General features: G+C 39.7%; 2 protein-coding genes and 1 long non-coding RNA gene across 5 annotated transcripts in view; 2 read left to right on the plus strand and 1 right to left on the minus strand.

Annotated features, from left to right (window-relative positions):
* The window catches only part of ITCH (itchy E3 ubiquitin protein ligase), a 68,250-nt gene extending 54,240 nt beyond the window's left edge, over nt 1-14,010 (plus strand). For 2 of the 3 annotated variants that reach the window (XM_035343498.1, XM_035343499.1), the window contains exons 16-24: nt 517-605; nt 1,242-1,401; nt 2,137-2,270; nt 6,100-6,240; nt 7,999-8,119; nt 8,830-8,934; nt 9,232-9,328; nt 9,836-9,908; nt 10,556-14,010. In XM_035343498.1, coding sequence (XP_035199389.1) covers nt 517-605; nt 1,242-1,401; nt 2,137-2,270; nt 6,100-6,240; nt 7,999-8,119; nt 8,830-8,934; nt 9,232-9,328; nt 9,836-9,908; nt 10,556-10,655 — 1,020 coding nt within the window. In that variant the 3' untranslated portion in view covers nt 10,656-14,010. Of the gene's footprint in view, nt 1-516; nt 606-1,241; nt 1,402-2,136; nt 2,271-6,099; nt 6,241-7,418; nt 7,547-7,998; nt 8,120-8,829; nt 8,935-9,231; nt 9,329-9,835; nt 9,909-10,555 lie in introns of those variants that run through there. The other variant, XR_004755440.1, reaches the window with a different exon arrangement.
* On the minus strand, nt 13,584-26,549 carry LOC118176505. The gene is made up of 2 exons (XR_004755441.1): nt 26,414-26,549; nt 13,584-13,710 (listed from the first exon to the last, which is right to left on the minus strand). It is a non-coding gene; the product is annotated as an uncharacterized LOC118176505 (long non-coding RNA).
* DYNLRB1 (dynein light chain roadblock-type 1) lies at nt 17,051-25,555 on the plus strand. Its single transcript, XM_035343501.1, has 4 exons — nt 17,051-17,203; nt 19,435-19,510; nt 20,936-21,103; nt 24,494-25,555. Exons 1-4 carry the CDS (start codon nt 17,201-17,203, stop codon nt 24,535-24,537), a joined length of 291 nt encoding a protein of 96 aa, XP_035199392.1. The 5' UTR covers nt 17,051-17,200; the 3' UTR covers nt 24,538-25,555.
* Nucleotides 26,550-27,867: the final 1,318 nt, after the last annotated feature.

Raw genomic sequence — 27,867 nt, forward strand, 5'->3', positions numbered from 1 at the left:
TAAAATGAAAATAAGTATTTTATAATGATTCTTACTGTTTTTTTGTGTGTTGTTGTTTTTTTAATGTATTTGGTTTATTTTTTTTATTTTATTTGGTTTTAATTTATTTGGAGACATACTTAGTCATGTCTCTTCATTGCCTGTAACTGGGGTACCTTTCAGATACCATTCACTGTAGTATTTTACAAATCCTCAATTTTCTTACTTTGAGCCCCTGTTATTTATTGGCATGATTTTTGTCATAAAGTTTTATATAAGCTGCTGGCATAATTATAGGTCTTCCATTTTAAAATTATTATTTTTTATTTTACATCTTTTACTTGTCAATCTGTGGAAATAGGTTGCCACTAACCCCTCAAATTTCATGAAAGTTACATAAGCGGGTATTTCATGTACTTATAGCACATTTTATGCTCTGTTTTATTAAATGCTATTTTGCTGGATGTAGGAAATAGTCATATCCAGCCAGTGCTTATAACTTTATTGAAATAAATTGGCTGTTTTTCTTTCACTTAGATAATGAGCTTCAGTTCTCAGGATCTACGAAGACGTTTATGGGTTATTTTCCCTGGTGAAGAAGGCTTAGATTATGGAGGTGTTGCAAGGTAAGCTATAGTAAAATGGCAAATTATTTATTTTTCCTGGTTTGTTGTTGTTGTTGTTGTGAAAAATTCCCCAAGGTAGATAATTGAACTGTAATGATTTCAGAATACTAGTGAAGCTTATTCCTCATCTTTCCTTAGAACATCAGTGCATGTTTTAGAACTGTATAAACGTATTTTCAGTTCACTTTAGGAATTACTTTAATCTGTCTCAGTGATTAGTGAAAACACATGCACAGTTTATTGACTTCAACATGACCGTTACCACCAAAGTAGAGGTTTACTGAAAATGAACAAAAATGTAATTTCATGTGAGAAGTCTGTACGTGAATGTAACTAGGAAGGGCATATATTAGTGTTCCCTAAAAGCCTTATGTTTAAATCAGTGGCAGTCTTTTATTTACCTCTGTAAGATAAGGGTTTTTTTCCAAATCACTGACAGCTGTATAACATTTTAACCTTGCCTACTAAATCCTAATTTACATTAGTTTCAGTTTGGTGTAGCCATACTTTCTAAAAAAGTCATGCTGACTAGCTGTGTGCCAACAAGTTCTTAAGTCGATTTTCACCGTATCAGTTAGCTGAAGTAATTTTTAATGTTTTGAAATGTGTTTTTTGTTGTTGTTTGTGTAATTTCAGGGAATGGTTCTTCCTATTGTCACATGAAGTTTTGAACCCGATGTATTGCCTGTTTGAATATGCAGGGAAAGATAACTACTGCTTACAAATAAACCCAGCCTCCTATATTAACCCAGATCATCTGAAATACTTCCGTTTTATTGGAAGATTCATTGCCATGGTAAGTTAGAAATAGAAAAAAGTTACCTCCTGTAATTTTTCATGTAAATAAATATAGTACTATAGAGTCATAGAATATCCAGAGTTGGAAGGGATCCACAAGGATCATTGAGCCCAACTCCTGGATCCCCAAAGGACCACATATATCAGGCCATGTGTCAGAGAGCATTTTCTAAATGATTCTTGAACTCTGGCAGGCTCAGTGCTATGACTACACCCTGGGGAGCCTGTTCCACTGCCCAGCCGCTCTCTTGGTGAAGAACCTTTTCCTGATATCCAGCCTGAACCTCCCCTGTTGCAGCTCCATTTGGTTCCATTGGTTCCTATCGCTGGTTACCAGAGAGCAGAGATTAGCGCCTGCCCCTCTGCTCCCCTTGTGAGGAAGGTGTAGACTGTGATGTCTTTCCATCAGTCTCCTCTTCTCCAGGCTGAACAAACTGCTGACCTCAGCTGCTCCTCTTTATATTCCCCTCCAGACCCTTCACCGTCTGCATAGCCCTTCGTACCATCAAATGGATTATTAAACAATTAATCTTTGAGCTGAAATTTTCACCAGCATACATAGTTTTTATTATGTATAAATAATAAAAAAAAAAGCATATTTACAGTTATGATATTCTAGCTTACTTTAATTCTTTGGCCATCAAACTCCATTGGTACGCTGTACAGAATGTTGTCATATTGAGTAATCAATCATCCTTTGCATTATTTTTTTGTCTATTTTCATATTCTTCAGGCGTTATTCCATGGGAAATTCATTGACACTGGTTTCTCTCTGCCGTTCTATAAGCGTATACTAAACAAGCCAGTAGGACTCAAGGATTTAGAATCTGTTGACCCAGAGTTTTACAACTCTCTCATCTGGGTGAAGTGAGTTCGTCTTGATATTGTTCTTGAAATAGCGATAAAATGTTTTTGTTTTTCACTTATGCCAGAAAGTAAGTGTAAAACTACTACTACAAACAAACTGACCAGTAGAGTATATCAATTACAAAGTAGTATTGGAATTTTTAATGGAATATTAGACACACAAATAATTTGATAATGCAAAAATTCATTGCATTTTTAGTTCATTGAATATTCTGTGCAGTATCGTGCATTCCATTTTTACTATTTTTTGAATAAATCTAGCTAGACATTATACAAATGTGGTAGTGAAACTTTTTAGGTAACAGATAAAAATAGCAAGAAATCCTTTCAATAATGCTTTAAAATAACTTGTTTAATTAGAAAACATAGTTTAATGCTACAATACTTTGGAGTTAGCAAATGTAACTTATATACTGTCACATAACTCTTCTGTCAGTCATACCTGAAATTTGTCTAAAGAGTTAATGTCAAAGATTTAAAGTTAATTCTCATGCATTTCCATAGCTGCTATTGTGGTTTTTTTTTTGCTCCAACCTGGATGATTTAAGACCATTTCATAGGGCCTTCCATGTATGCCTTGTCAATCATCTGTATGCTCTACATTCATAATCCTGTTGAGTCCTCCTTCTCCACTCCTTTGCAGATTCCTCTCTAGAGAGCAGGAAGTAAAAAGGTTCTAGAGTTTATAGACCAGAAATTCCATTATTTTGGAAATGCATTAAAACTATTTTTAGATATAATTAAAAACAAACAAACAAACAAAAAAACTTTCAATTCAAAGTAATTTGGTGGTACTTTTATAATAGCAAGATTCCAAGACATTGTAATCCATGCTTGTTGTGCACCGTTTGTTTCAGTAACAAGTGACTTTCTTTTCCAAAGAGTATTAAAAAAAAAAAAAAAAAAAAAAAAAAAAAAAAAAAAAGGTTGTGTGTGGGGGTGCTTAGAAGAGATGAATAGTCAATTTAAACTTTTTTTTTTTGTTGTTTCTGCTATAAGGAAATTTAGCAGAAAATTTAGTCTGCGTTATGTGTCTAGAGAGATACAACATACTTTAGTCAAGAATCATACACAAAGTAGATTTTAAAAGCCTTGAGGACTTCATAAAGATGGGAATAGTTTGTTTTTAAAAAGCAGAAATAAATATAAAAGACAAGAATGTCATTTCCTGTTGTGGTGAATCTTGGAAGCATTATCTTGGATAATGAGGAGGTGATAAGAGGTTTGAGATGTTTACAATTTCAGATAGGCATTTGGATACAGTGTTCAATGAGAAGTATGTTCTGTACTGAATGATTTGCTACTAAAGGTGTAGTAAACATTCCAGTAGGAAATGTCAGTAGTGGCTATCTGAGTAAAGATACTGTGAATCTGAGACTTGAAAGGCAAGAAAAGGTCTCAGAGTTGTAGGGCTGGATTCCTGTAGTTATATGAACAAATCTTGTAATCTGTTTTGTAGTCAGAAGGTGCGTGTTTATTTTTCTTCTTTAAAAGAAGAGTGTTTTTTGTCATCCTGTGACTTACTGAGTTTTAGAAAACAAGTAAATATGATAGTGAAAAGAGCAAGTTACAGGAAAGAAATTTGCATTAAGTGGTCTTTAATCATGGGCAAAGCAATTACTGGTGAATGATCTTGTGCAACTCATTACAATTTAGTCACATGTAACTACATTTAACTTGCTGAACAGTATCAGCCCCTTAATTTTCTGTGGAAAGTCTACAGTAAAAGGGTATTGTTCTTAAGCCATTATCTGCAGACACAGACCCATCTTTGCATTTGACAGCGCATAAACTGGACACTTATTCAGCGCTATCCTTTCTACGTCACAAAGGAATGTGATTTTATACCTAATATTTGAAAGGTCTTTCAGTACTGCAGAAGCGTGTTATATTTTTTCTTCACACAGTTCCTTAGGTGCGTGTGTTATACTTAGAGTGGTCCATAAGAGAGCACAGAATCTTCTGAATATTAATATAAGGCTTCTTCTCTGTGGCAGTATAAGGGCACTTGCAGACACTGCAGACTAGTTTTTCCCCCTTAATCTTTACTTCAAAATGTGCCAGATACCGTTCAGTTGATTGCTCTTGTGAGCTTTCCAAGTAGGGTAAGTTTGGGTACCAGCAGTCCATAACAAGGGAATTTTGTCAAAGACAGGAGAAGCTTACATCTGAAGTAAGGAACTAGAAAGCTCAAAACTTAGTGACAAGAACGACCAATACATCTCGCTCTGTAAGTGAGGGTTTCAGATGACTTCTTTGTGCTGGATACTTATGCTTTTATTAAATTGAATTTAGTGATTTGAGGGGTTTATTGAGTTGGTTTGGTTTGTTTGTTTGTTAGGTGATTGCCTCAGAAGAAAGCAATGAGGAAGCTTAAGGCAGTATGTAACAAGAATTTTTCTGAAAGCTGTCTTCAGAGCAAATGTGACCTATATATCAATAGCAATATCTAGTGATACAGGAGTCTTGTAGGTTGGGATCCATGAAATGCTTTGCCCATTTGAAAAAACTTAAGGTTTCTAGAGAACTTTCAGACCTCTAAGCTACTTACATTAAACTCTTAAGTACAGAGATCAAAACTTCAGATTTTGCGTAGTTGAGCCTGCTTATCTGCTGTGGTGATAGTTATCTTCGAAGTAAAATGGCTAAACATGCAGAAAAAATAATCATGTCTGTCAGAGAGGAGATCACTTTATTCATCACGAAAAAAGCAATGTTTATAACTTTCTAGGAAACTTTGCAGTAATACTGAGTTGTGTGGTGCTTCTCTGATCAGGTGACCATTTCTCTCTTTCCCACTGTTTCAGAAATTTCACAGAATCATTGCTTCTCTGATCAGGTGACCATTTCTCTCATTCCCACTGTTTCAGAAATTTCACAGAATCATTTTGTTTGGAAGGGATTTCAAGAGATCATTTAGTCAAGCCTCTCTACCCAAGCTAGGTCAACTAGAACAGGTATATTTCATTTTAAAAGGAAGAGGTTATTTTATTTCACTATCCATCAGTCTGAAGCCCTCTCTCATCTGAGATTTCATTCAATAGCATGTATTTTGGAGAGTTCAAATTCAGAAGTACCATTGCTAGATAAACCACAGTTTTTCAAGGCTTACATTTCTGTTATGGTTCAGGAGATGATTCAGCACTTTATAGAAGGACATATCATATAAATTACAATGTTGTACCTGTTATTCTGGGTGTTAACCCCCCTATAAAGAGAAAAGAGTTTGAGTAATGTTTATTGGGTACAGATTCTTCCTTATGTTGAAATTTCTAATAGGAGAATTCCTCTTTAATAGTAATACGTGTTACTTTGGTAACTTGAGATGTTTGATATATGTTTACAAGATAGTCCCATAAATATATTGGAGTTGAAGATAATTCATTAAGCATTCAAAATCTTTCTTATCCACTATTATCTGACAAAGTGACAGCTGCATCTTAAAGTCCTTATATTGCCTGTTAGAAGAAGCAGTTGTGTAATGAAACATACAAAAATGTCATTACTTGAAACATTTCTGTATTCCATAGACATTCCACAGATCCTAGAGTCAACAGGTCATTTGTCAGCCTAGTGAAAAGTAAATTTAAGGGTACTACTGACTAAGAATTTCTGATCAAGAGTACAACTCATGTATGCACATCAGTGAAATGAAGGCAATAAATCTTGCAAAATCATAATTATTGTGTAAGTAACATTTCCTTAGCTTGATTCTTGAGCTCCAAACAACTAATAATAAAAAAAAAGGTTAAAGTTCTCCATACCCATCCCCTCTCCTGACTACATAGTTCTTACCCAGTTATTTAAAATTACATTTTCTTTCATACAGAGAGAATGATATTGAAGAATGTGGCTTGGAAATGTTTTTCTCAGTTGATAAAGAAATCCTAGGTGAAATCAAAAGCCATGATTTGAAGCCAAATGGTAGCAACATTCTAGTGACAGAAGAAAATAAAGAAGAATATATTAGGTAAGAATAAATGAAGATTTTAAAATAGCCTTATGTCATTTTCTTTCTTCAGTTCTAGCAATACCATCAAACTATGTAATCTGAAGCACTATTGAAATTCTATCTATGAATAATTGCTTATGTTGGCAATAAGTGGCAATTGTTTGGATTTCATATTTGAAAGAAAATTACTGATAGAAATAATTTTTAAAAATCTATTTTTCCAAAAAGATTACACTTAGTAGAAGCTTTACTTTTTTTCCTCCTAGAGATGATTAAATTTAGCAGAACAGCATGACAACAAATGTGAACCTCGGATAGTTTACCAGATTACTGCATGCTTTTATTGTTTGAATTGTGTGGCTTCATAGGCTGCTGATAATTCTGCCCAGTCATTTGTTTGCTTGTTTTAAACAGAAGAACATTTTTGGATGCTTCTGTGATGAACCTTAGTTTTTAAAGATACATAGGATTGCTACTAGTTTCATCTGAACTGGCCTTATAGTATAATTAGGTCTTGGCATTCCTAAACAGATTGTTATGAATTATGACAGTCCATGTCATTGCATCTGTGAAGGATTATGACTGCAGTACCAGAATATTTTAAAGCAATAAATTGAGAGGGAAGGAGCCTAAAAGAGTGAAAAAATGAACAATGAGCTGATTTGTCTCAAAATACCCCTTTCATGTCTCAAAATATCCTCATTGTGTAGCAGTATATAAGCTCTGCTTTGAGGCTTCAAAAAAAAAAAAATACAATGAACTACCTCACATTGCAGGTACAAAATAAATTGAATCATAGTTGAATTTTCCTATTTCTTATAATATGTTCTGTGAACACTTTTTTTTTTGGGGGGGGGGGGGGGAGGAATATGGCAGTAGAATTTGTTTTCATTACATGAGTAATCTGAAAGCATTTCACAGAAATGATAATATTTACAGAAGAAACATACTGCATTTTGCAGTTTCCCAAAATATTAATATTGGGATAGAAAATAGGGACTATCTGCAGAAAACCATTCTCTTCTAGTTTCCAGGAACCCAGGGAGATCTCAGATTCCAGCTTAAGTCATATTCTTCTGTCTTACTCTGGTTCCTGCTTTAAGTCCCCCCAAAGTTTTCATCTCTCCTTTAGGTTCCAGTTCTCCTGACAGGTTAGGCTGGAATTCAGCATAATACCTGCTTCTCCCTGGGTTCAGGTTCTTCGGGTCTCCTGCCTGCTTTTCACCCTTTTATTAATGGAGAGTGGAGTTTCTGCCACAGAGCAAAGTTTCATGATTAACAGAAACAAATATGGAACTTTCCAAATGGACATAGTCGTTTCTTGGTAAGCTAGCAGTCCTACTTATCTTCACCAGTACGACGTGACCTAGTTTTTACCTTTTCATGGATAATGACTGAGATTTCTGGGGAGAATATTAGATGAATACAGCTCTGCATTTTTTTTTTGTCTCCAAATACCTAGGGACTGCTGTGCTCCCATTAATATAATCAGTGAATGGATACTGCCTCCTCTTTGAGCCTAAAGTACTTTCCATAGCAGAGTGGTTGGAATCGTAGGGTTTTAATTTTAAAAAAAAAAAATAAAAATGTTTGCACAGAGCGAAAGTTACAAATAAAATTATAGAATGCTCTATCCCCAGAACTTTCCAGACTTCCTTTTTTTTTTTTTTTTTTTTTTTTAACATAGCTTACAGTTCATTTCAGTAGGCTAACAAAGATGTGAACTTGAGTTAGCATAGGGCAGATCAAGTTACCTTTCTGTATCCTATTTTACAGGCTAGTAGCAGAATGGCGACTTTCCCGGGGTGTTGAAGAACAAACACAGGCTTTCTTTGAAGGCTTCAATGAAATTTTGCCACAACAGTATTTGCAGTATTTTGATGCTAAGGAACTGGAGGTAAAGGATTGTTTGGCTATTGCTAGGTCTAGTTTTTTTACACATAATACCAGAAGGTCATTCGTTGTCTGAAGAGCAAGGTTCACTAAGGTTCACTAAGGCTGACAGTCCAGTTTTATAGGATGTTTGAAGGAAATTTCATGGAATAATATTTGGTTAGTGTGTTTTCCTTCACTTTCATCTTTGCAGCTTTCTTACACATTTCTAAAGGCTAAGATTCTGCCTGTAGAATTTTTTTGACTAAGTGCTTTTGTAATCCTCAGCAATTTGATTTGCCTGTGTTTAAAGAATGAGGAACTTGACAGAAAGGGTAATAGAACTAGATACATAATGGATGATAGAGTGCATCTGGTTTTAGATGCTTTTGATCTCTCAAAATTATACTTTGTTATACTTTTTGAAGGAAAATATCCTATTTCTAGCGCAGAATTATATTGTTGGGCAATGATCAAGTATGTGTTCCTGATTTGAACGTTTAAATGCAAACAGCTATTTTATTTTTCATGAATGTATTTATTTCTATCTTGTGGCCTCTCCAAATGTTCTCTGTGAGCAGTCATTATTATGTGCTGTGGAAGTTTAAAAATGGTTTAAAATTGAGTATACTGTCATTGCAGATGCTTTTAAGTACAATGGAGTTGATCTCTTTTGCTGTAGAAGCAAGTGATAGCTTGTAGTTTAATGTTTATTTCCCTTTTTCTCCCCTGAAGGTGCTTCTATGTGGAATGCAAGAAATTGATCTGAATGACTGGCAGAGGCATACTATCTACCGGCATTATACCAGGACCAGCAGACAGATACTATGGTTCTGGCAGGTTTGTAGACTTTTTTCAGAAGAACAAAGCACAGCAGAGCACAGCAACAGCTTAGTGAGCAATAGTCATAATTACTGAACAGATCTGTTGTGTGTAAATATTATATATATAATATATATATTATAATATATATATAATTATATATATAATATATAATTATATCTTATAATTATATATAAAAAAATTACTGCTAATCTACGTATTTGTAACATTTGTGCAATTTGCTAAACCATGGATGATGATGTGAAAATATGAATATTAAATAATACATCGATGTTTATTTCAATTATTTTTCAGTTTGTGAAAGAAATAGATAATGAGAAGAGAATGAGACTCCTGCAGTTTGTTACTGGAACATGCAGATTACCGGTGGGAGGATTTGCTGACCTCATGGGTATGCATAATAACACCTAATGCATTTTTGAAAAGGATCAAGCTACATGTTTAAGAACATTTTTATGAGTTTTATATTGAATACTGTCTTTGAAGTCCTGAATATACTAGAGCTATGAGAGAAAAACGGGATGGAGGGAAAGTTACTATCTATTGTATGATTGACACGATACATGATCTGGACATGATCCTGGGCAACCTGTTCCTAGGAATCCCTGCTCGAGCAAGGGAGTTGGACCAGATGGCTTCCAACTAGGTTGCTTCCAACCTCATCCGTTCTGTGATTCTGACTGAGTCTCTTTCAGCATCACTTCAAATTTATTCGTTTCACCACATGCATGCTTTGATCTGGACAGAGTTGTATAGTGAAAGACAGATGCCTTTGTTCGGTTTAAATAATGGTATCTTGTCTTCTCTTCAAGTCTTTTCATGCTCAGTTGTCATCTGTTACCTACTGATGATACAAAGGCAGCTAGACCCACGGCTGTTTTATTTGAATTTATTGCAGGGAGCAATGGACCCCAAAAATTTTGTATCGAAAAAGTTGGAAAGGAAAACTGGTTGCCTAGAAGTCATACCTGGTAAGTACATAAATCAAATGCTACTATGGCTCTGTTTCTGCTGATGGCAATCTATTTTGAGATTTCAGTAAATAGGTAATATACTTTAAATGGACTGTGTGACCACAAAGACGAAGTTATGCCAATAAGCTTTGTTGTTGGATAATAGTTAAGCTTCTGAAAAACAGATTTGTGTCATGGACTAGATTCCATTGTAAATTCCATGGATTTGCATACTACTGAAAACCTAAAGTAATAAACAGTACTTTCTAAAGAAGTTGGGACTGATCTTTTATTATCACCACGCTCAATCTTGATAATGAAATAAATAGCCACATTCAGACTTCCTCTTCCCTAAAGAAAACATAGCTTCTACTCGGTTCTATTAGTGCTTGGTAAAAATATACAAACTTCGCATTTGAAACATGAAACTTATCGAGACTTCTTACCAAGTACGATGCATTTCTGGAAAACTATTACTGTTGAACACAGGTGCTTGTATGTTAACTTTCGCTTTAATAAATAGATAAATTTGTGTCAGGAGTCAGCTTATCACTGGATGTAAATCCAGGTATCTATCTGTGTAGGAAAGTTAACATATCCATAATGGATTTTTTTGGTGATGTTTAAATTATTCTCTAGTACTTAAGGTTTTTCTTTATTTTCAGTTTCAATCGCTTAGACCTTCCACCCTATAAGAATTATGAGCAGTTGAAGGAAAAGCTGTTGTTTGCAATTGAAGAAACAGAAGGATTTGGGCAGGAATAGCTAAGATTTGCACCTTGAAGAACGTGAACTTGATGTATGTTCTTCACTTCTTCTGCTTGTTGCACACTTCATTGTAAAGTAGACTTGACTTGGATTTATTTAACAATACTAGTGTGTAAGTAAATGGGTGTTATCCTGAGGTTTTATCCACGTTAACTCTGGATTTCTGCTGAGCACTTTCAGAGATCAAAAGAGCAATCAGATATGGCTACAAATTAATTATGACCTAAGTAGAGATTTAATACAGCTTTGGGCGCTCATTCATTCCTTAGAATGTGTCCTTAATGACTGACAGATTTTTTAAAAATAGTTTTGTCTTTCCTTTTTAGTAGCATATTTTGCTACTGATGCACTGGGAAGTTCATTGGTAGCTGCAATGCTGCAGCAGCATCGTAACCTCTTTACAGCAGTGTTACTAGAGCCAACTCTTAACCATCCTCTGCCTACTGTGAGCAAATTCATTGCTTAAGCTCTTTTTTGTAACTCAAGTGTGGCTGGACTGTTTTTTTCCTTGCCTGGAGTCTGCTCACATGCCAGTTGGACTCAGACTGCTGTTAAGGGAACGTCAGACTGTGGCACAGATCTGAGGCATAACTTTGCTTTTTGTTGTTTTGTTCACAATCCTGCTAATTTCAGCAAAATAGATGCCTGCCCAAAGTTGCTGGAATGTTTCTGTGTGCCCTCAGAAGAATTCTGACTTTTTTTCTGTGTCACACATCTAACTTTTAAAACTGTATTAACACTGTGGTACTTCACTTGTTTTGCAAAAGACAAGACCACCTGGAATTGCACTGATTCCATTTAGATTCCTGTTTGCAGACTGATATTTCTTGTCAAAAGTGTTAATGGATGTTATACTCAGTGTTATTCTTACATGTTGCAAGCAGCTTTCTCTGAAGACTTCATTGGGTTCTCTGGAATAGGTACAAAGTAACTGGATTTAAAAAATGATAATACCTATCATTTTTTGTGATGAACTGATATGCAATATTGGCTAAGACTAAGAGGACTAGAAAGTTCATATGTGGATTACAGTTTTTTGAAAAGTTGGAGCATCAGAAAACAATTCAATCAGAACTGAAGTTTTTGGGGGAGGTTTTTAAGCTATGTCACCCTAAGATGCTTACATAGCTAGTAACTTTTGTAGCAAGTTCTTACTGGATTAATAACATCTTTTTCTTCCTTTTAGAATCTGTCAATGTTCAGTTCTCTTCTGGTTTACAAAAACATTTTACTGTTCCTTTAGACTGAATGCACTTTTTGGGTATGGTTGGCTCTTTCTTTATCTGAAGTGAGGAAAGCAAACTTCAATGAGACAAGCTGTTAGCCATAGTAAGAAACATGACACTTGAAATAACATGTAGCTCAAGTTAAAACATAACCATAGCTCAAAGCGTTGGGACAGCAGCTGTTTTTAAGAGGCTACTATATACTGGAGCTGAAACAGGAAAATGGGGAACAGTAAAACTGAACTTCCAGTCTCAAAAAGAGTATTTCCATCCTGCTATCCCTCTGTATAAACTACAAGATGGAAAAAATGATTCAGGCGTAAGAAAATCTAAGATACTGACTCGAGATTTTCAGGTCAAAGTCATACAACCTGCTTGGAAAGCAGAATTAGACCTTAGAGTGAATTTTGTTATGCATATTCTAACAAAAGCAACAGAAAAGAATTTCTGATGGTATAGGAATCACCCTCTTTTACATTTTCACTGATGGTGAGAACTAACCTGGCTTTGTGGTTTTACTCGCAGGAAAATCTGCCAACTTCAAAACATTTGATGGATATTTTACAGCATACAGCTCATAAGGAGAAAAAAGCCTTATAAATATTCTGTTTATGTTAATTCTTACAATGAAATCTAGTTATCTAACATTTACAAGAGAGATTAAATTAAGCAAGATAATACAAGATTAAGCTATGAAAAATAGTTTGTGTTCTGCATAACGCTTCATGATTCGTGTAGGAAACCTAGAAATGTTGTTAATGTATAAATATCACCCAAAAGGCTTTCAGCCCTATATTTTTAAAATAAAGAATAGTTATAATTGAAATAGCCTTAGCCCTAGTTCTATAGGGTATGGCTGTTTAATATTTTTATGGTTGAAATGTTTAGTTCAGGAAAAAGGTAAATGCTTGTATATATTTTTGCAGTCCAGGATTCCACTTACTCTATTTTTCATTCTTTAATTTAAATGGCATGTTTATATGTCTTTTCTGCTGTATTAGGGAGGGGGGAAAGGGGGCTGGATATCCCAAGCATCAGAAATTATTTTAAAATACTGCAAAGAAAGAATCAACTGGAGGGAAAAAAATATCTGTGAAACATTGAATTTAGCCAAAATTTAAAGCAGGTCTGCTACTGTGTTTAATTGGCAGTATTTCATAAGTCGGAAGTAGAGACTACTTAGACATTTTTCTTTGTAAGCATTGTAAATGCTAACAAGTCTGTTAATTTTTTTCACAGCATGTTGTGTAGAAATAAAAAGCTGTTAATATGAACTGCTGGTGCACTTCTCTGTTCTTTATGGGGATTTGGTGGAAACGTGGATAAGCCCACAGTGTCTGGTATCCCAGATAATAAGTGATTATAAATTGGACTTTCAGCAGAGATTAATGAATTCGTCTCTCACTACTCCAACTGCTTTAGCAGCCTGAGCTGCATAAATTCATAGTATATAACCAATGTATATTCATATGCAACTGCCAATTGATCCCAATTTTCAAGTATTAAAATAACTTTTGTTTACAATTTTGCCTTATGATAATGACATGAGAAAAGTAATTAAATGCTGACTGGCTGATCTAAAACTTAACAAAGCCTCATTGTTTTGGGTAGCTCAAGAAATGTTAGTATACTAAAGTGCACAGTAAGTGTGTCGTGTCTTCATCTGACCAAGTATGGAAGTTTATTTTTAATCCATTTGCTTGTGGTTTAAAAAAAAATACTCAAAGTAAAACAAAAAAAAATTGCCTACATTTTTGGTTTGCGTTTTTATTACATGCTGCACTGAATTTGTAATCTCAGCTCTTTGTTGTATTGGCATCTCCAGCCTCCTTTTTTTTGTGGTGTCTTTTAAATTTCTTCAAGGATCATTGTTTGTGTATATGTGCTCTAATGAACTAGTAAATAAACTGGGATCGGCAGCACTGGATTGTAAAATACTGTACTGAAAATCATTGTTGAAATTTCCTTGCATTGTAATTTAAAATACTCAGGTAACTGTAACAGTATCTCAGTAAGTCAAATACTTTTATAAACTACTTAAAAGAGCTGGTAGTCTTGTTATTCCTTCTGTGTTACAAAGCACCTGTGTGGAAATAAACTTGTCTGTCTGCTCTTGGTGGGCAGGAGTGGGTGTGTAGGCTGGCTTTGTGTGTTCAGAGATTTCTGTCTTCTGCCTGTTTCTCCAGCTTCTCAAGGTCCCTTAGAATGACTACACAGTCATCTAGTCACCTGGTGTATCAGCCCCTCCTCACGGTTTTACAACTGCAGAGCTGCTGAGGGCACTCTCTGCCCCATTCCCAGCTCACTGGTGAAGGGATTAAACAGTCCCTCACCAGTATTGCCCTTGGGGCATCCCACTAGTGACTGGTTTCCAGCTGTGCCACTGGTCACAGCACTTCCCAGCCCACTTCTCAGCCCACCTCACAGCGCTCTTTCATCAGCTTGCCCACAAGGCTCTTACAGAGACAGTGCTGAAAGCCTTACTTAAGTAGAGAGAAACAACCTTCACTGCTTTTTCCTTCCCCCACTGAGCTGGTCACCTCATTGCTGAAGGCCATTGCATCAGTAAGGAGTAACAGAGGAGAGATTTCCTCTGTGCAAAACCATGCTGGCTGTTCCCAATCATCATGTTTTCCTTAATGTTTTTGGAAATGGCTTCTATGAGGAGGTGTTTCCTGACCTTCCAGGGACTGTGCTGTGATGGGAGTGAAGACACATACTCCAGGAGAGTCAAGGAATGGAGACCCTTTATTGTTCCAATGCCAGATCTTACATATCTTTCTGAGCCAGCTACACATGCTGCACGAGGCTAGCAAGCATGGTTACAGGCTTCTGATTGGTGCATTCCTTTTCATCATGTGTAGGTCATGCGACTCCCTAGAGGCTTGTCTGAGCCTAGAAACTTCTTACTTCAGCCTGATTGCCACCCTCTGCCCTTCTTAACACTTAGTGCACTGCTGTATCAATCAATTCTAGTTTATCACCAAACAGGTCACCCATAGTGCTGAGACAGGCAAGCCTCTCGTTCCCTGGATCCCTCCTCTTGAAGGCAGAAGTGACAGTTGCATTCTTCCTGTCCTCAGGAGCCTTTCCTGATCACTGTGCAGATTATCTGCAGGGCAGGTAGTGGAGATTTGCCTTGCAGCAACTTGTGCTTTTAGGTACATCCCCTCAGTTCCCATAAACTTGTTTATGTCCAATTTGTTCAAATGTTCCTCAACTCATCCTCCCCCACTGAAGGTAACCTGACTTGCTGCCTTTTCCACTGTTTTTTTATTCTGTTTGTTGTTATAAATTAGCTCTCAATTAATTGACAGAGAGGGTCGTGTCCAATAATGCAAATGATTTTATTAAGTAAGCAGCCAACAAGCAAAACAGCGCTGGGCGGCCGGGGAGTCTCTGGCTCCACCAACAGCGCGCGCCTCATCCCCCCCAGAATCTTCCTTGTATCGCCTGGTGGTTCCGGTATACGTGGCACATCCTGGTATGTTCTGCGGCTGTGCATGCTGTTGCTAGGGGGTCGTCTCAGGCCCTTTGGTGGTCGTGAAGGTGAAGGCCGTAGTCTTCCTCTGCATTGTGACTCAACTTCTTTTCCCTTATCTGGTCATGTTGGCCCAGCATGAAGCAGGAAGGCAGGATGCTGCCAAACTAGTTAACAACTTATCAAGAAGTGGTTACATGAGCCTTGCAACAGTGACTTTAAGCACAAGATGAAAGAAGGGGGGGAAGGGGGGTGGGGGGGTGGGGGGGCTCCTCCCTCCTCCTTGCTGGTTTCAAGCGAATCCTTTATGTACTCTTTTGTTACATTAAGTAAGGAATTTCATAATGTCCAGCCAGGCGCTTCACAGTTTCTTATCACCCAGGAACCTTCACTACCCCCACTCTTCAAACAAAACAAAGACAATGAACAAACATTTATTGTATATTACATTTGTGACTTGCAGAAAACAGACTTCACAATCAGTAAGATTGTAAAGTAGGTATGTTTATTCAGCACTGGGCAGCACAGGGGTAGTCCCACCAAAATCATAGACATGTGACATGGCAACTTGCCATGGTTATATGCAGTCAAGAGTTACATATGCGTAAAGTTTCACAATGCACCTATACATATGCATACACGTATACATAACCTGTCCCTGCTTCATATTAAAATTAGTTCAAGAAGTCATTTCTATAAGCTCCTCCCATTTGCACTTGTGCAGTGTCTCCTGGTGGTGGTCACCGGGGGTCGTGGGGATGAAGATTGGTGACTCTTCCTCATCACTGCTAGTTGACCTCTTGTCTTTGCGCAGACTCAGTTGCTCCTTGGCTCTTGTCCATCTGCAGGACCAGTTTCTGCCAGTTTCTTAAATTAGGCTCACACTCTTATCAAGAGACTAACCTTGGTAAGGGGCCCAGGGCTTACTTTAATTAATTTGCACAATGCACCATAGTTAGCAAAGACACTAAGTAGCATCCACTAGTTTAAAACTGTCAGTGCTCTATCTCTATTTGATAAGATTCTCCTAACTCCCTCTCTCACTTGCTTTCCCAGATCTTCATACAGCCTCAAGAAATACAACTTTGTTAGCAGTAACACATCCCAGTTATGGTTTTCTATGCCTGGAAAATGTATACGATAGGAAGTACCTTATTTTGTACAGTAGGGGCAGTTTGAAGTTGTTTGCCTTGTGCTCTGGATATGATTGCTTAAAAGCATACTAACAAATCGTGTGAACCCTAACTTCAGTAGTGCTTTGGGAGAGTTTAAGTTAGGACAGCTGTGAAGCTTTTTTCACTGTTTCATGATTTTTTATTTATTTATTTATTTATTTATTTATTTTGAGTGGAGAAAAGCAGCCGTTCAGTGTTGCTATAACCACACAACTTGGTCGTGGCGTTGGGTTACTTCCCAGCTCCGTGACCCTCTGAGAGTCGCTGGTGCCGGCTCCGGGCCGGGGCAGGGGTCGAACTGAGGGGCCCTTCGGCGGGAGGAGCTGCGCGCCGCCTCCCTCCCGGCCTCCTGAAGGACCGGCCTTCTGCTACGCCAACCCCCGCCGTGTTGTATTGTTTTTTTGTTGTTGTTTTTTCCCCTGGGTATGTCGGGGGCGGGAGGAGAGGGGAGACGGGAAGGGATGGGAGGGGGGGGGGGGGCGGCTTCCTGAGGCCACTTCCCCGCCCTCTGGCGCCGTCACCACCGCAACGGCCCAGGGGCCGCGCACGCGCGTGGCCCGGCTCTGCCGCCGGAGACGTGCCGCGGATTGGCCGAGCGGGGCGCGCACGCGCGCGGGGCCGTGACTGGAGACGGGGCGGTGGCAGCGGTGGCGCTTCGCAATGGTGGGTGAGGCCGCCGGGGGGGGGGGCGCTTAGGCCGGGCCGCGGCTGGGGGAGCCCGGGGAGCGTCCCTGGGCTTCCGCTGGGCTGTGCCGGGCCATGGGGGCCGAAGGCTCAGTGCCCAGTGCCGTGCGGTCCCGAGGCTGGGGCTGCTGGGGATGGCTAATAGGCCTGCGTGAAGGCCGCTGGCTTCTTCGGTCTCGTATTCCGCAGAACCTGGAGCTTGTTTGTTTTGCTATAACTAGACAAAAGGCTCTTTCCTGGTGAAACGTGTGGCCAGGTAGCTGGCATTTGTAAAACCCCACAGTGTGCGTGGGAAAGTTTTAAAGGAACAAATACTGACCTGAGTGGTAGATGGAAAAGTGGCGTGGGCTGTTAAGACACCTTTGTTAGGTGAGCGTGGGAGTTCAGGCCTCCTGGACAGAGTCGGGGGGCTGAAGGCTGCCGCTGTACAGACAGCTGAGCGTTTGTACGAGCTGGTTGCTGGCAGGAAGGGGTTTTATTCTCCTCTCCGTTGCATCTCCGCTTTCCCATGTACAGTCTCTTGTAGTTTTTCGGCTGTTTATTAAGATGAAGTTTTTGTTTGGTTCACAAGTTCAATATTTACTTTTTTTCTGGGTAGTGCCTTTGTTGCTGTGGTGAGTGGAGCTGGCTCGCAGAGGTGCTGGGTGATCCCCGAGGCTTCCGTGTGTCACCAGGGCTCCCGTGTGTCAGGCAGTAAGAGCATTTGGTCAGCATCGAGCTGCTAGAGCAGTTCACCCCTCAGCGAATTAGGTTATCTGCTGGTTGTTAGAAGAATTTCAACATGGCTAGAGTTCTGTCGGGATGCTTGTTTGCATCCAAATAGGCACGTTAAGGCCTGATGAAGTATTTGATTAATTAGGATTTGGAATTCAGCTAGTAAGAAATCAGGAAATTATTTCAAACTGAGCAGTGTGTTGCTATATATTGCTCAGCATTTGTGCACATTGTAAGTTTTTTCCTCTTTCATTGTCTTCCACTTGGAAACAGCCTGGCATTCAAAAATTACCAAGGGCTTTGTCAAAGTGATTAAACTCAAATGTTTCTCTCAGTATGTGATAAAAAACTTCTCTGTGGAGACAAATTCCAGTAGTACTGCTGTTATAGCAGGGGGTTGTGTTATTCTTAACTGTGTATGCTAACAAACCCTGCAGAAAGTTTGCCAACAGCTCCGAAGCAGAAGTTGTCTTATGATAGGATAAGTCACCTCTGGTTTGACGAAGGGTGGAGGTGGAGAGAGGGTTCCTTGTAGTGCCTGACAAATGTGGCATCTTGGCCAAGTATCCTGTGTGGATCTCACCTTTCTCCTGAGCTTAGATGACCTTTTTCTTCTGATCTGAATTGCTTCTTGCAGAATCTGAAAGATGCTGCGTGCCTCTGTTTCCTTTAGCGAGAATCAGGTATAACAAATGCCTTTTGAAGGGGATTCACCCAGTTGTGAAATGCTCCAGTGGTCACATCGTAGGGCTGTGCTGGAGAGCCCACCGACAGGTTTGGATTGACAGTTTGTAGCAGTGAAAGATGAGCAGAAGGGGCTGAAAGCTCTCCTGAAGTTGATGGTGATTTTTACAGAGAAGGCCATGGAACTAATGCCTTGCCCTTCATTTTGTTTCATTTGTTAAGTTGGTTTTCCAAAGTAGTAAAACGGTGGTTTTAATCTTGTAGCTATACCAGCTCGAATCATAATTACAAATGCATAGCATGGTTCTTTTTCCTTTCAGTTTTCTGATTTTTAATTGCTCTCATCATTCATATGATAAAAGGGAAGGTAGTCTTTTACTTAGGATACGTGTTTTTCTGCTTTGTTCATACATTCCCAATGTGTTTTCATACATGGTTTTTGCTTGGCACCTAAACTGTCGCAGACTGACTGCGCTGACTTCCAGCTGTGAGCCTACAGTAAGGAACTGATGCCTGAGGTTGTGGGAGGGTTGAGGAGGAGGAGGGAGGGAGGGAGAGATTAGAAGGGAGTCCAAGTTTATATACACACGGTCATAATCACAAATGAGTGAAGACAGATGGAAAGCAATTGAAAAGGTCATGCAGAAAAGGTAGTGTGCCAAAGCACACCCTCCTTTATAGAGAGGTGTATAGAGAGGTGTCTGTTTGAATTATCTTTGTGCAATTTTACTTTCAGGCTCATTATTACAAAGCATTAGTTGAAGCCAAACAGAAGCTGTGATCTTCTTTTGATTTGTGCTTTGTTTTTGCAGGCTGAGGTGGAAGAAACACTGAAGCGAATTCAGAGCCAAAAAGGAGTGCAAGGAATCATCGTTGTTAATTCTGAAGGTATTGTGTCAGTCTGCTTCCTGAGGTTGTAACTTATTCTGAGCATGTAGCTGTAGTTGACCGCTGGTTGTACTACTTGTACTTAGCAAACAATTCACTGTAGTCAAAGTAGATAAATAGGCTACAAGAGAAAACTAATTTCTTTTTCTGCTTTTCTGCAAGTTCACTTTATTATTTTAGGAAATAAATGAAGCTAAAATCACAAAAGCTTGTATGTGCCATGCCAGTGTTTAGGACTGGTCTGTCAGGTCCTCACCTTTTTGAGATGCTTGTATGGGTAACACTGCAAGTTCTCATGACATCTGAAATGTTGCTGCTGTCCATGTTCAGAATGCCTTGGCAGACATGAGGAGCACAGCTGCTGTCTCCTGCTGATGGCCTCATGGGACTCATAAGCTAGTTGCCTCTCTTTGGAGCCACTGAAGGGTCCAATGCAGCAGACTTGTTCAGAGCACTCCAAATACATTTGTGGGCAGCCCAGCTATTAAAATGAATGTTTCTTAGAAGTAATCCTTAGAAAAAATGTCAAGTAGCAGCTATATGTGAATATACCAAAGATTGGATCAGTGCATCCTTAACCCTTGGTTATGCAGTTTGTGTTCCTGCTTGCTGCTTTTTCATGATGGTTAATAATGGTTTGTGCTCTCCAAGCTGAAGTATACTTACTTGAACATATACCTGCTGCGTTTTTTCTGCCATGATAGTATTTGGCATCAACCTTTTGATATGTGAGCTGAATTTTGGCTGGCTTTTTATGAGGAAATGCATCTGATGGCTGGCAGCAGTATAAAGGAGGGAAGGCTCTGGCCAAACAGTGTGCATTGTGTCTGCATTCTTGGCTGGTGCACAGGAGTTGAACCTTGCAGGACTGCATGAGCTGTTATGGCTGTGCCTAAAAGCTTCAGCTTTTTATCTGTGGGATGCAGCTACTCACATCCTCTAGAATCAACACCGATCCCAGCCTAGCTTACGTGACTGTTGTTTAGCTGTGATATTCAGGAATCTGTCTGGATATTCAGGAATCTGTCTGAAAAGATGAGCTGTCCCCCATCAGGAAACAAACCCAAAATGTTGATATTTCCACTCTACCCCTAAAATGCTTGGTTTTGTTTTTATTTATTTCTAATTTTACACCTCAAGTGAATAACTGAAAAAGCAAAAGTAAATCACTGATATGACTAGAGGTAAACAGTACTTTTCATCTACAGCCGTGGTTACAGAGTGTAGCCTCTGCACATCTTATTTCTGTTCACATTCTTCTTTTAAGCCTTAAAAAGAACACTCCTAATCCCATTCCCTTGTTACAGCTATAACACAAGCATAGGTTCAATGGCCACAACAATTGGATGTGACGATACCCAAAGGAAGAGGTAGTTCTGGAGTTTTGTTACTGACCCTTGCTGTCCTTGTGGTGGCTTCTTGCAGGTATTCCTATCAAAAGTACTATGGACAACTCCACAACGATTCAATATGCGGGCCTAATGCACAGTTTCATCATGAAGGCAAGGAGCACTGTGCGAGACATTGATCCCCAAAATGACCTCACGTTTCTGCGGATCCGCTCCAAGAAAAATGAAATCATGGTTGCACCAGGTAAGAGGGAGTGGGGTGAACTCAGGCATGAGAGAATCCAGCAGAAATCTTTTCTTGTGGGATTTGCCATAGCTGGGTGTTGCTTTTGTGGTGTAGAGACTGAGCCTGAGAAATGAGTTCTGCATGCTGTTGTTCTTTATAATATATACTCTATTCTGTTCTAACGAGTTTGTCCTGGTTTACTTCCTTCAGTTGAAGACTTATCATTGACCTTAAGTTTTCTTTTTAATATTTTAATGTCAGAAATCAGTTTTCATTTCATTTTCATAACAGTAGAAAGGGTAGAAAGGATTAAATAGCATTTGGGAGCATGCAAAAGAGCTTGCAGCTTCTCATGCTTTGTGTTTTTTAATATGAAACCACAAGAACCAGAAAGGAATATGTTTTGAGAGCAATTTCAGTTCAGCAGTTGACTAAGCGATAAAACAAACTAGTCTAATAGATATTCTGATCAAGAATTATGAATTAGAATTGTTCAGTTGGAAGGAACCTACAAAGATCTTTGAGTCCAACTGCCTGACTTCTTCAGAGCTATCCAAAAGCTGAAGCATGTTATCGAGGGCATTATCCAAATGCCTCTTGAACACTGACAGATGTGGGGCATCAACGACCCTACTAGAAAGCTTCTTCCAACCGTTGACCACCCTTACAGTCCCTAATATTTTGCCGATGCCCGATCAGACCCTCCCCTGGCACAGCTTTGTGCCCTTCCTGCACATATTGCCATTGGTCCCCAGGGGGCAGAAACCAGCACCTCCTGAGGAAGCTGCAGAGAGCAGTGAGGTCGCCTCTTGGCCTCCTTTCCTCCAGACTGAACCACCCAGGTGCCCTCAGCCTCCCCTCACAGGACAGGCCTTCCAGCCCCTTTTCCGGCTTTGTTGCCCTCCTCTGGACGCTTTCAAAGACCTTAACATCTTTTTCGTACCGTGGGGCCCAGAACTGCACACAGTATTCCAGGCGAGGCCCCGCCAACAGAAAACAGAGGGACAATCACCTCATTTGACCAGCTGGCTGTGCTGTGTTTAATGCACCCCAAAATGCGTTTTTTTCCCCCTTGGCTGCCAGGGCTCGTGCTGAGCTGCTATCCCCAACACAACCAGGCCCCATCCTGCTGAGCTGCTCTCCAGACACGCGTCTCCCAGGCTGTGCCCGTGTCCGGCACTGCTCCATCCCAGGGGCAGCACCCGGCTTTTCCTTTTGTTGACTGCCCAATGCTCCCATCTATCCAGATCCCTCTGCGAGGCCTCTGCAGGGAGTCAGCAGCACCTCCCAGTTTAGTGCCATCAGCAGACTTGCTGAGTGTGCGTCCCACTCCTGCCAGCTGATCACTGACAAAGATGTTGAACAGGACTGGCCCTAGAAATGAGCCCTGGGGAACACCAGTTACACTGACAGGCTGTTGCTTGCTGGGTCTTCTCTTGTGCCCTTGTAGATGTGTACGATGTTGGCTACCTTCCTGTCAGCAGGGATCTCTTCAGGTTCCCACAGCCTTTGGTAAATTGTCAGAAAGGCTCCAGCTATAATGTCCACTAATTCCTTCAGCACTGTGGGGTGAATCCTGTCAAGCCCCATGGACTCAATCGAGTACTGAAATTGTAAGTGACCAGTTGTATCAGCTGGTAAGTCTAAGATGTATCATTACTATCAAAGACAGAGGCAAAAAAGGCATTAAATGCCTCTGCCTTTTCCATCATTCTTATTAGTTAGGTGACCATCATCATCAAGTATTAGTACAACGTTTTCCTTAGACTCCTCTTGTTGTTGATGTTCTTAAAAAAAAAGCCTTTTTTGTTGTCTTGCACTGCGCTGTCCAGCATCAACTCAGGTTGAGCTTTGGCTTTTCTCGTTTTTCTCCCTGTGGTTGTGAACTGCAGCTTTGTCATCTCCCTGTGAAGCCTAACTATGTTTCCAGTGATCATATATTTTTCTGCCCAACTTCCAAGAGGAGTTCCCTATTTAGCCAAGTCTTCTGTCCTCCTTATTTGACTTGTGACACAATGGGATTGCCTGCTCCTGGGCTTTTAAAAGGTGGTTCTTAAAAAATGACCAGCTCTCATGGACCCCTAAACCCACTGAAGCACATTCCTGGGGACGTTACTAACTAGCTCCTGGAGGAACTTCAAGTCCAGTGCTGACCTTTTACTTCATTACAGCAAAAATTTTGGATTCACCTAATTCATGAACGCTATGGCAAAGACAGCCCACATACTGGCACAGTTCCCATAAGGCCTTCCATGTTGTCCTTTCCCACTTGGCTCACACAGTTGTTGTGGCAGGAAGTTATCTTTAACATGCTTTAGGAATGTCCCACACTTGCTTGTTGCAGCAGTAATTACCAGGTTGTATGGGAAGTTGAAGTCTCCCATAAGGACAAGGTCAACTGATCGCAAGATTTCCCCCTATTTCCTATAGGGCTCATCCATGCCTGGATGGACAGTCAATATTAGAACCCCCTGATGATATCTGCTTTGCCATTCATCCCCTTAATCCTCAACCAGAGGTTCTCTGCCACGTTATCCTCAGCAGCAAGGGCTGGGTCTCATCTCTCCTGTATGTATGGTTCAACACCCCTGCCCAGCCTGTTGCTCCCAAACAGCCGAGCACACCTCATCCCAGAATGCTAACTGTGGGACACATCCCACCTCTTTGGCTTAAAAGAGGGAAGGTAGCATGGGGCAGGTGTACTACTGAGCCATCGAGTATAGCCGCCTTCTCTTCAGGAGGCGCCCTCAGTATTTCATCAACTTATGAAATGGGAAGCAATGAAATGAATGCGGCTCATTAATGTGGCGAGAATGCAGCTTTGTTCCTTTCATACTCCATCTGCTCTGTCGTGGGATTGTGCTGATGGGGGGGGCAAAGAAGAGGACTGCATCTCTAGCAGGCTGCCATGTGGGGACTGGAGAAGGCAGCACTTGAGAACGAGAGGCTGTGGGGTTTATGCTGGTGCAGCTTCCAATATGCAGCTTTCCATACAGAAGAAGAGAAGAGGAATAACCATTGCTCCAGAACAAATACATCTATATCTGCTTCAGCCTAGCAGTCTGCCTGTGAGATATGGGAAATCATTGTCTTGCACCACCTATTTTAGCTAAATTGTTTTATTTGCCACTTACGATTATTTCTTAGGTGCACATTAAGTTACATTCAAATGGCTTGTGAGCATGAAGTTTCTGAAGTTGAGACTATTTGAAGTTGAAATAAGTGCTCTGACATGTCAAACCTGTTCTGCTTATTGAGGATAAATGTCAGGACTCAGTAGTTCCAACAGCATATTGGTGGGATATGGAAAAATGCTGAAAGTTACTTTTGCTAAATGCAGGAATGTGTTTCTTTGACTGTGAACAAATACCAACGATGAAAGAATATTCTTTTTCTTTTCCATTCCAGATAAGGACTACTTCCTGATTGTCATCCAGAATCCTACTGAATAATTACACTAACTTGGTCTGTTTTTCCCCCCCTTTGCCCAACTTTTTTTTAATTTAATGGTAAAGAGTAGAGCATTAGTGTTGACTTGGCTGTGCCACTTCAGTAATGTCTGTAAAAACAAAAGCAAATGTTTCTGTTGTTTACAAACAGAAAAAAAGTGGCTTATTTTGTTATCACAAGTCACTTTGAGAAGGAGTTGGTGAATTAGAATCACGTGACTTAAGCAGTAAAAAATGTAACAGATTCTTTTAATAGTTAAGATAATATTTAAAAAAATCTAATGTTCTAAAAAATTATCCTTTGTACATTTCCATGTTCCTGTCACAACTAGTTGAGTTAAACTTTTACACTATTACTTTTGAACTACTGTAAATATGAAACCTGCCTATCCTCTTGTTCTCTCTGTTGGTTTTGCAAGTTACTTTGGAAAACTAACTGGTCATATTCAATTTAAAAGTGTCATCAGGGATTGCTTTTGTCTTGTTTCCCTTTTCTTGTAAGGATTTTAATTGTCACGATTGAGATTTTTCTTCAAAAAGTAGAACCTTCACAGGACTATTTTTACCAATCTGTTGCTTTCTCTGAGCAGTGATTTATTTTAAGTACATGTGCTATGTACTTATAATTGCCTCATATGTTGGAGCATTTTCCCGTCACTTCCTTTTTTGTCTCAGAACAGAGATGTGCTGTGACTGAGTGAGGCCATTAACGCTGCCTGTGGGAGCTCTTGGACTATCACATTTCAGTAGCTGATTCAATCTGGTATCTCGCTTTCGTAATTTTTTTTGTTAATGGCTGTTCAGGACAAAAATGCTCATCTGGTCCCTCCAAAATAATAAAGGGGTTATTTTTTGTAGCCTTGAAAAAGTCTTGTATTTGCATGCAAAGCTCAAGGATTTGTGCAAAATGTGTACATTGAAGATGTATGCCACGTGTGACAGATGCAACTCTGCCTTGTACTGAAATTGTTTTAGTGATGTGCAGAACATCATAGCCCAGATTAAAAAATCATGCATATTGTGTTGTGCCGCTTTTTTTTTCCCCTGTGTCCTCAGGTAGCTCAATACCAGGAACCCCTTCAGCAGGGAGCAATGCCCACAACCCCCTCATTCCTGAGGCTCCTTGGGAGCAGGAGGGGCTTTCAGCGAGCTCTTTTGCCTGCTTGGGCAGCAGCCTCCTCACACACATGGCCGCAACCAGAAGCAATGGGATGGGAGGATTTGTCAGTGAGAAAAGTAATTTCTCCTAAGGTACACCTGAGCAAAGAGGAACAGCCTACGTGTGTGAAACATGCTGTACAATTAGGGAGAAAACCTTAACTGAGTAACTGCAGTTTTATTAGGGAATATTCTTTCTTGTGTTGGTGAGGGATCATTCCTGACTGATGTATCTGTGTTAGCAGAAGTGTGTATCCTGGGTTTACCCCTGCTTTCTGAAAACTGTGAGCAGTACTTGGGAATGTGTGATAACTGTCCAATTCTACACAAAGGAAAACACTTGGCTGATCTCAGCAGGTTGGAGAATATTCCAGGCGATTGGCTGCAGTGTGGTTTTGGAGACTAGTAAAAATGTTGGTGTTGACTTGGATATTTTCTGGATTTCAGAGCACAAAGTATGGGGTGTGTATGTGGTGACTCAAACAGCTAAGGTAACCTGAGGGGTTTGCATTATTCTGTGTGTTTTCAGACTTGGCCATTAATTTATAAATTGCTCCTACTTTTTTTTAGTTAGTGTTTATGACCATGATGGACAGAAATGCTTTTTGGAAGAGAACAACATTTTTAACTTATAATTATGTAAAGTAGTCAGTCCTGCAGCACCTGGTTGTGGGTACTTGACAGTATTTTGGGCACTTGACAGCTGAGATGCCCAAAATACTGACATGGTGGTGATTCAGTGCCAGCTGTTGCTCTGTTCATGAACTGTTTCTCCCATCAGCAGATGTGTGACCACACTAAATTGGTGTAGCCCTGCCATCACATTTTATGCCAAGAAATGACTAATGTAAATAACCATCTCCTAGTTCTAGAAATCTTGACAGATAATTCACATAGCATATATTTACTGGCACTTCTATTACTGAATCATGGTTTGAGCCATATCACCAAATCAGTGAATAGGGTCTGAAATCACACTCTGCATTTGGAGTAGTTCCTGATATACAGCAGCTTGTATAAAGCAAGTTATCTGCTATGACTTAATTGAATGTTGTCTCCAAAAGCTGAAATCTTTGGATAGCTTGTCTCCAACAAGCTGAAATCTTTGGATAATAATTGAATAGTGAAGCAATGCAGAAGAAAAATGTGACTTCAGTTGTCTCCTTTATCTTCTGTTATTCATAGCCAGAGAAATGTTTCCCTGGAGGAAGTGACCTGCTCATGTGCTTTGGCTTCCCCTAGCAGGTGGCAATATTACTCTTTTCAAAACAGGAGAATTCTGCAGTGTCCTGCATTGTTTTGGACACTTCCTTAAGGGTAACTATCCTCCTAATGGTTCCATATCACATCTGAGTTAAGGATAGAGTGTTGGGTTTCCCCCTCCTTAAAAATCTGTAATAACCCTATTACAAAACAAAGATGCACACTTTCTGTATTGCATTGAGATCATAAACTTCCAGTGAGATTACAGAGTTCCTGCCATATGCTGATTTTTTTTTTTTTTTTCCCTCTTCAAGGACTGGTAGCAATTTCATTAAAGTATATTCAGGGACTTGAGTAAAAGGGTCATGAAGCTCCTTTTGAACTTTCTGGAGGTGTGTCATATCCAACTGGTAAGGGCAGGGCCTTGCTAATGCCCTGTTGGTGCAACCTAGCATTCCAAGTTCATTCATTTTATTTCGTTTTTTAAAGGAGAGGTTGTGGATCAAGCTGAAGAGCAATTACCCCCATTTAGATAGTTATTATGGAGAAAAAGTGTCTTACTTGGGTCAGGAGCATCAAAGACAAAACAGTCTGGCTGGAAGCAGTTCCTCTGCATGCAAGTTAGAGTTTGCTTTTCCTGAGTTACCTTAATGAGGTCAAAGAAGGAGATTGGGTGATATTTTCCTTGTCCTGTATTTGCTGAGTCTGGGCCTAGTCATTCATATGGTAAAAGTACTGACAACAGCAAATTGAGGAAGAACAGAAGAATAAGCAGTTCTAGTCTTTTTTTTCCTAGCCAGATTCAGAAGTGGTGATTCAGAGGTGGGCTTGAAAACTTTTGTGCTCTGTGCCTTCGAGCTGCTTTGTGTTATGGTTGGAGACTGGCCTAATTTGCTGTCTTTGAGAAGTGAGTTTTCATGGGTGCCTATCTGAAGGGAGAGGAAGCACCTGCTGTGAAGACAGAAGAAGAAA

Source organism: Oxyura jamaicensis, chromosome 20 (genome assembly GCF_011077185.1).
Source record: "Oxyura jamaicensis isolate SHBP4307 breed ruddy duck chromosome 20, BPBGC_Ojam_1.0, whole genome shotgun sequence".
Taxonomy (NCBI): domain Eukaryota; kingdom Metazoa; phylum Chordata; class Aves; order Anseriformes; family Anatidae; genus Oxyura; species Oxyura jamaicensis.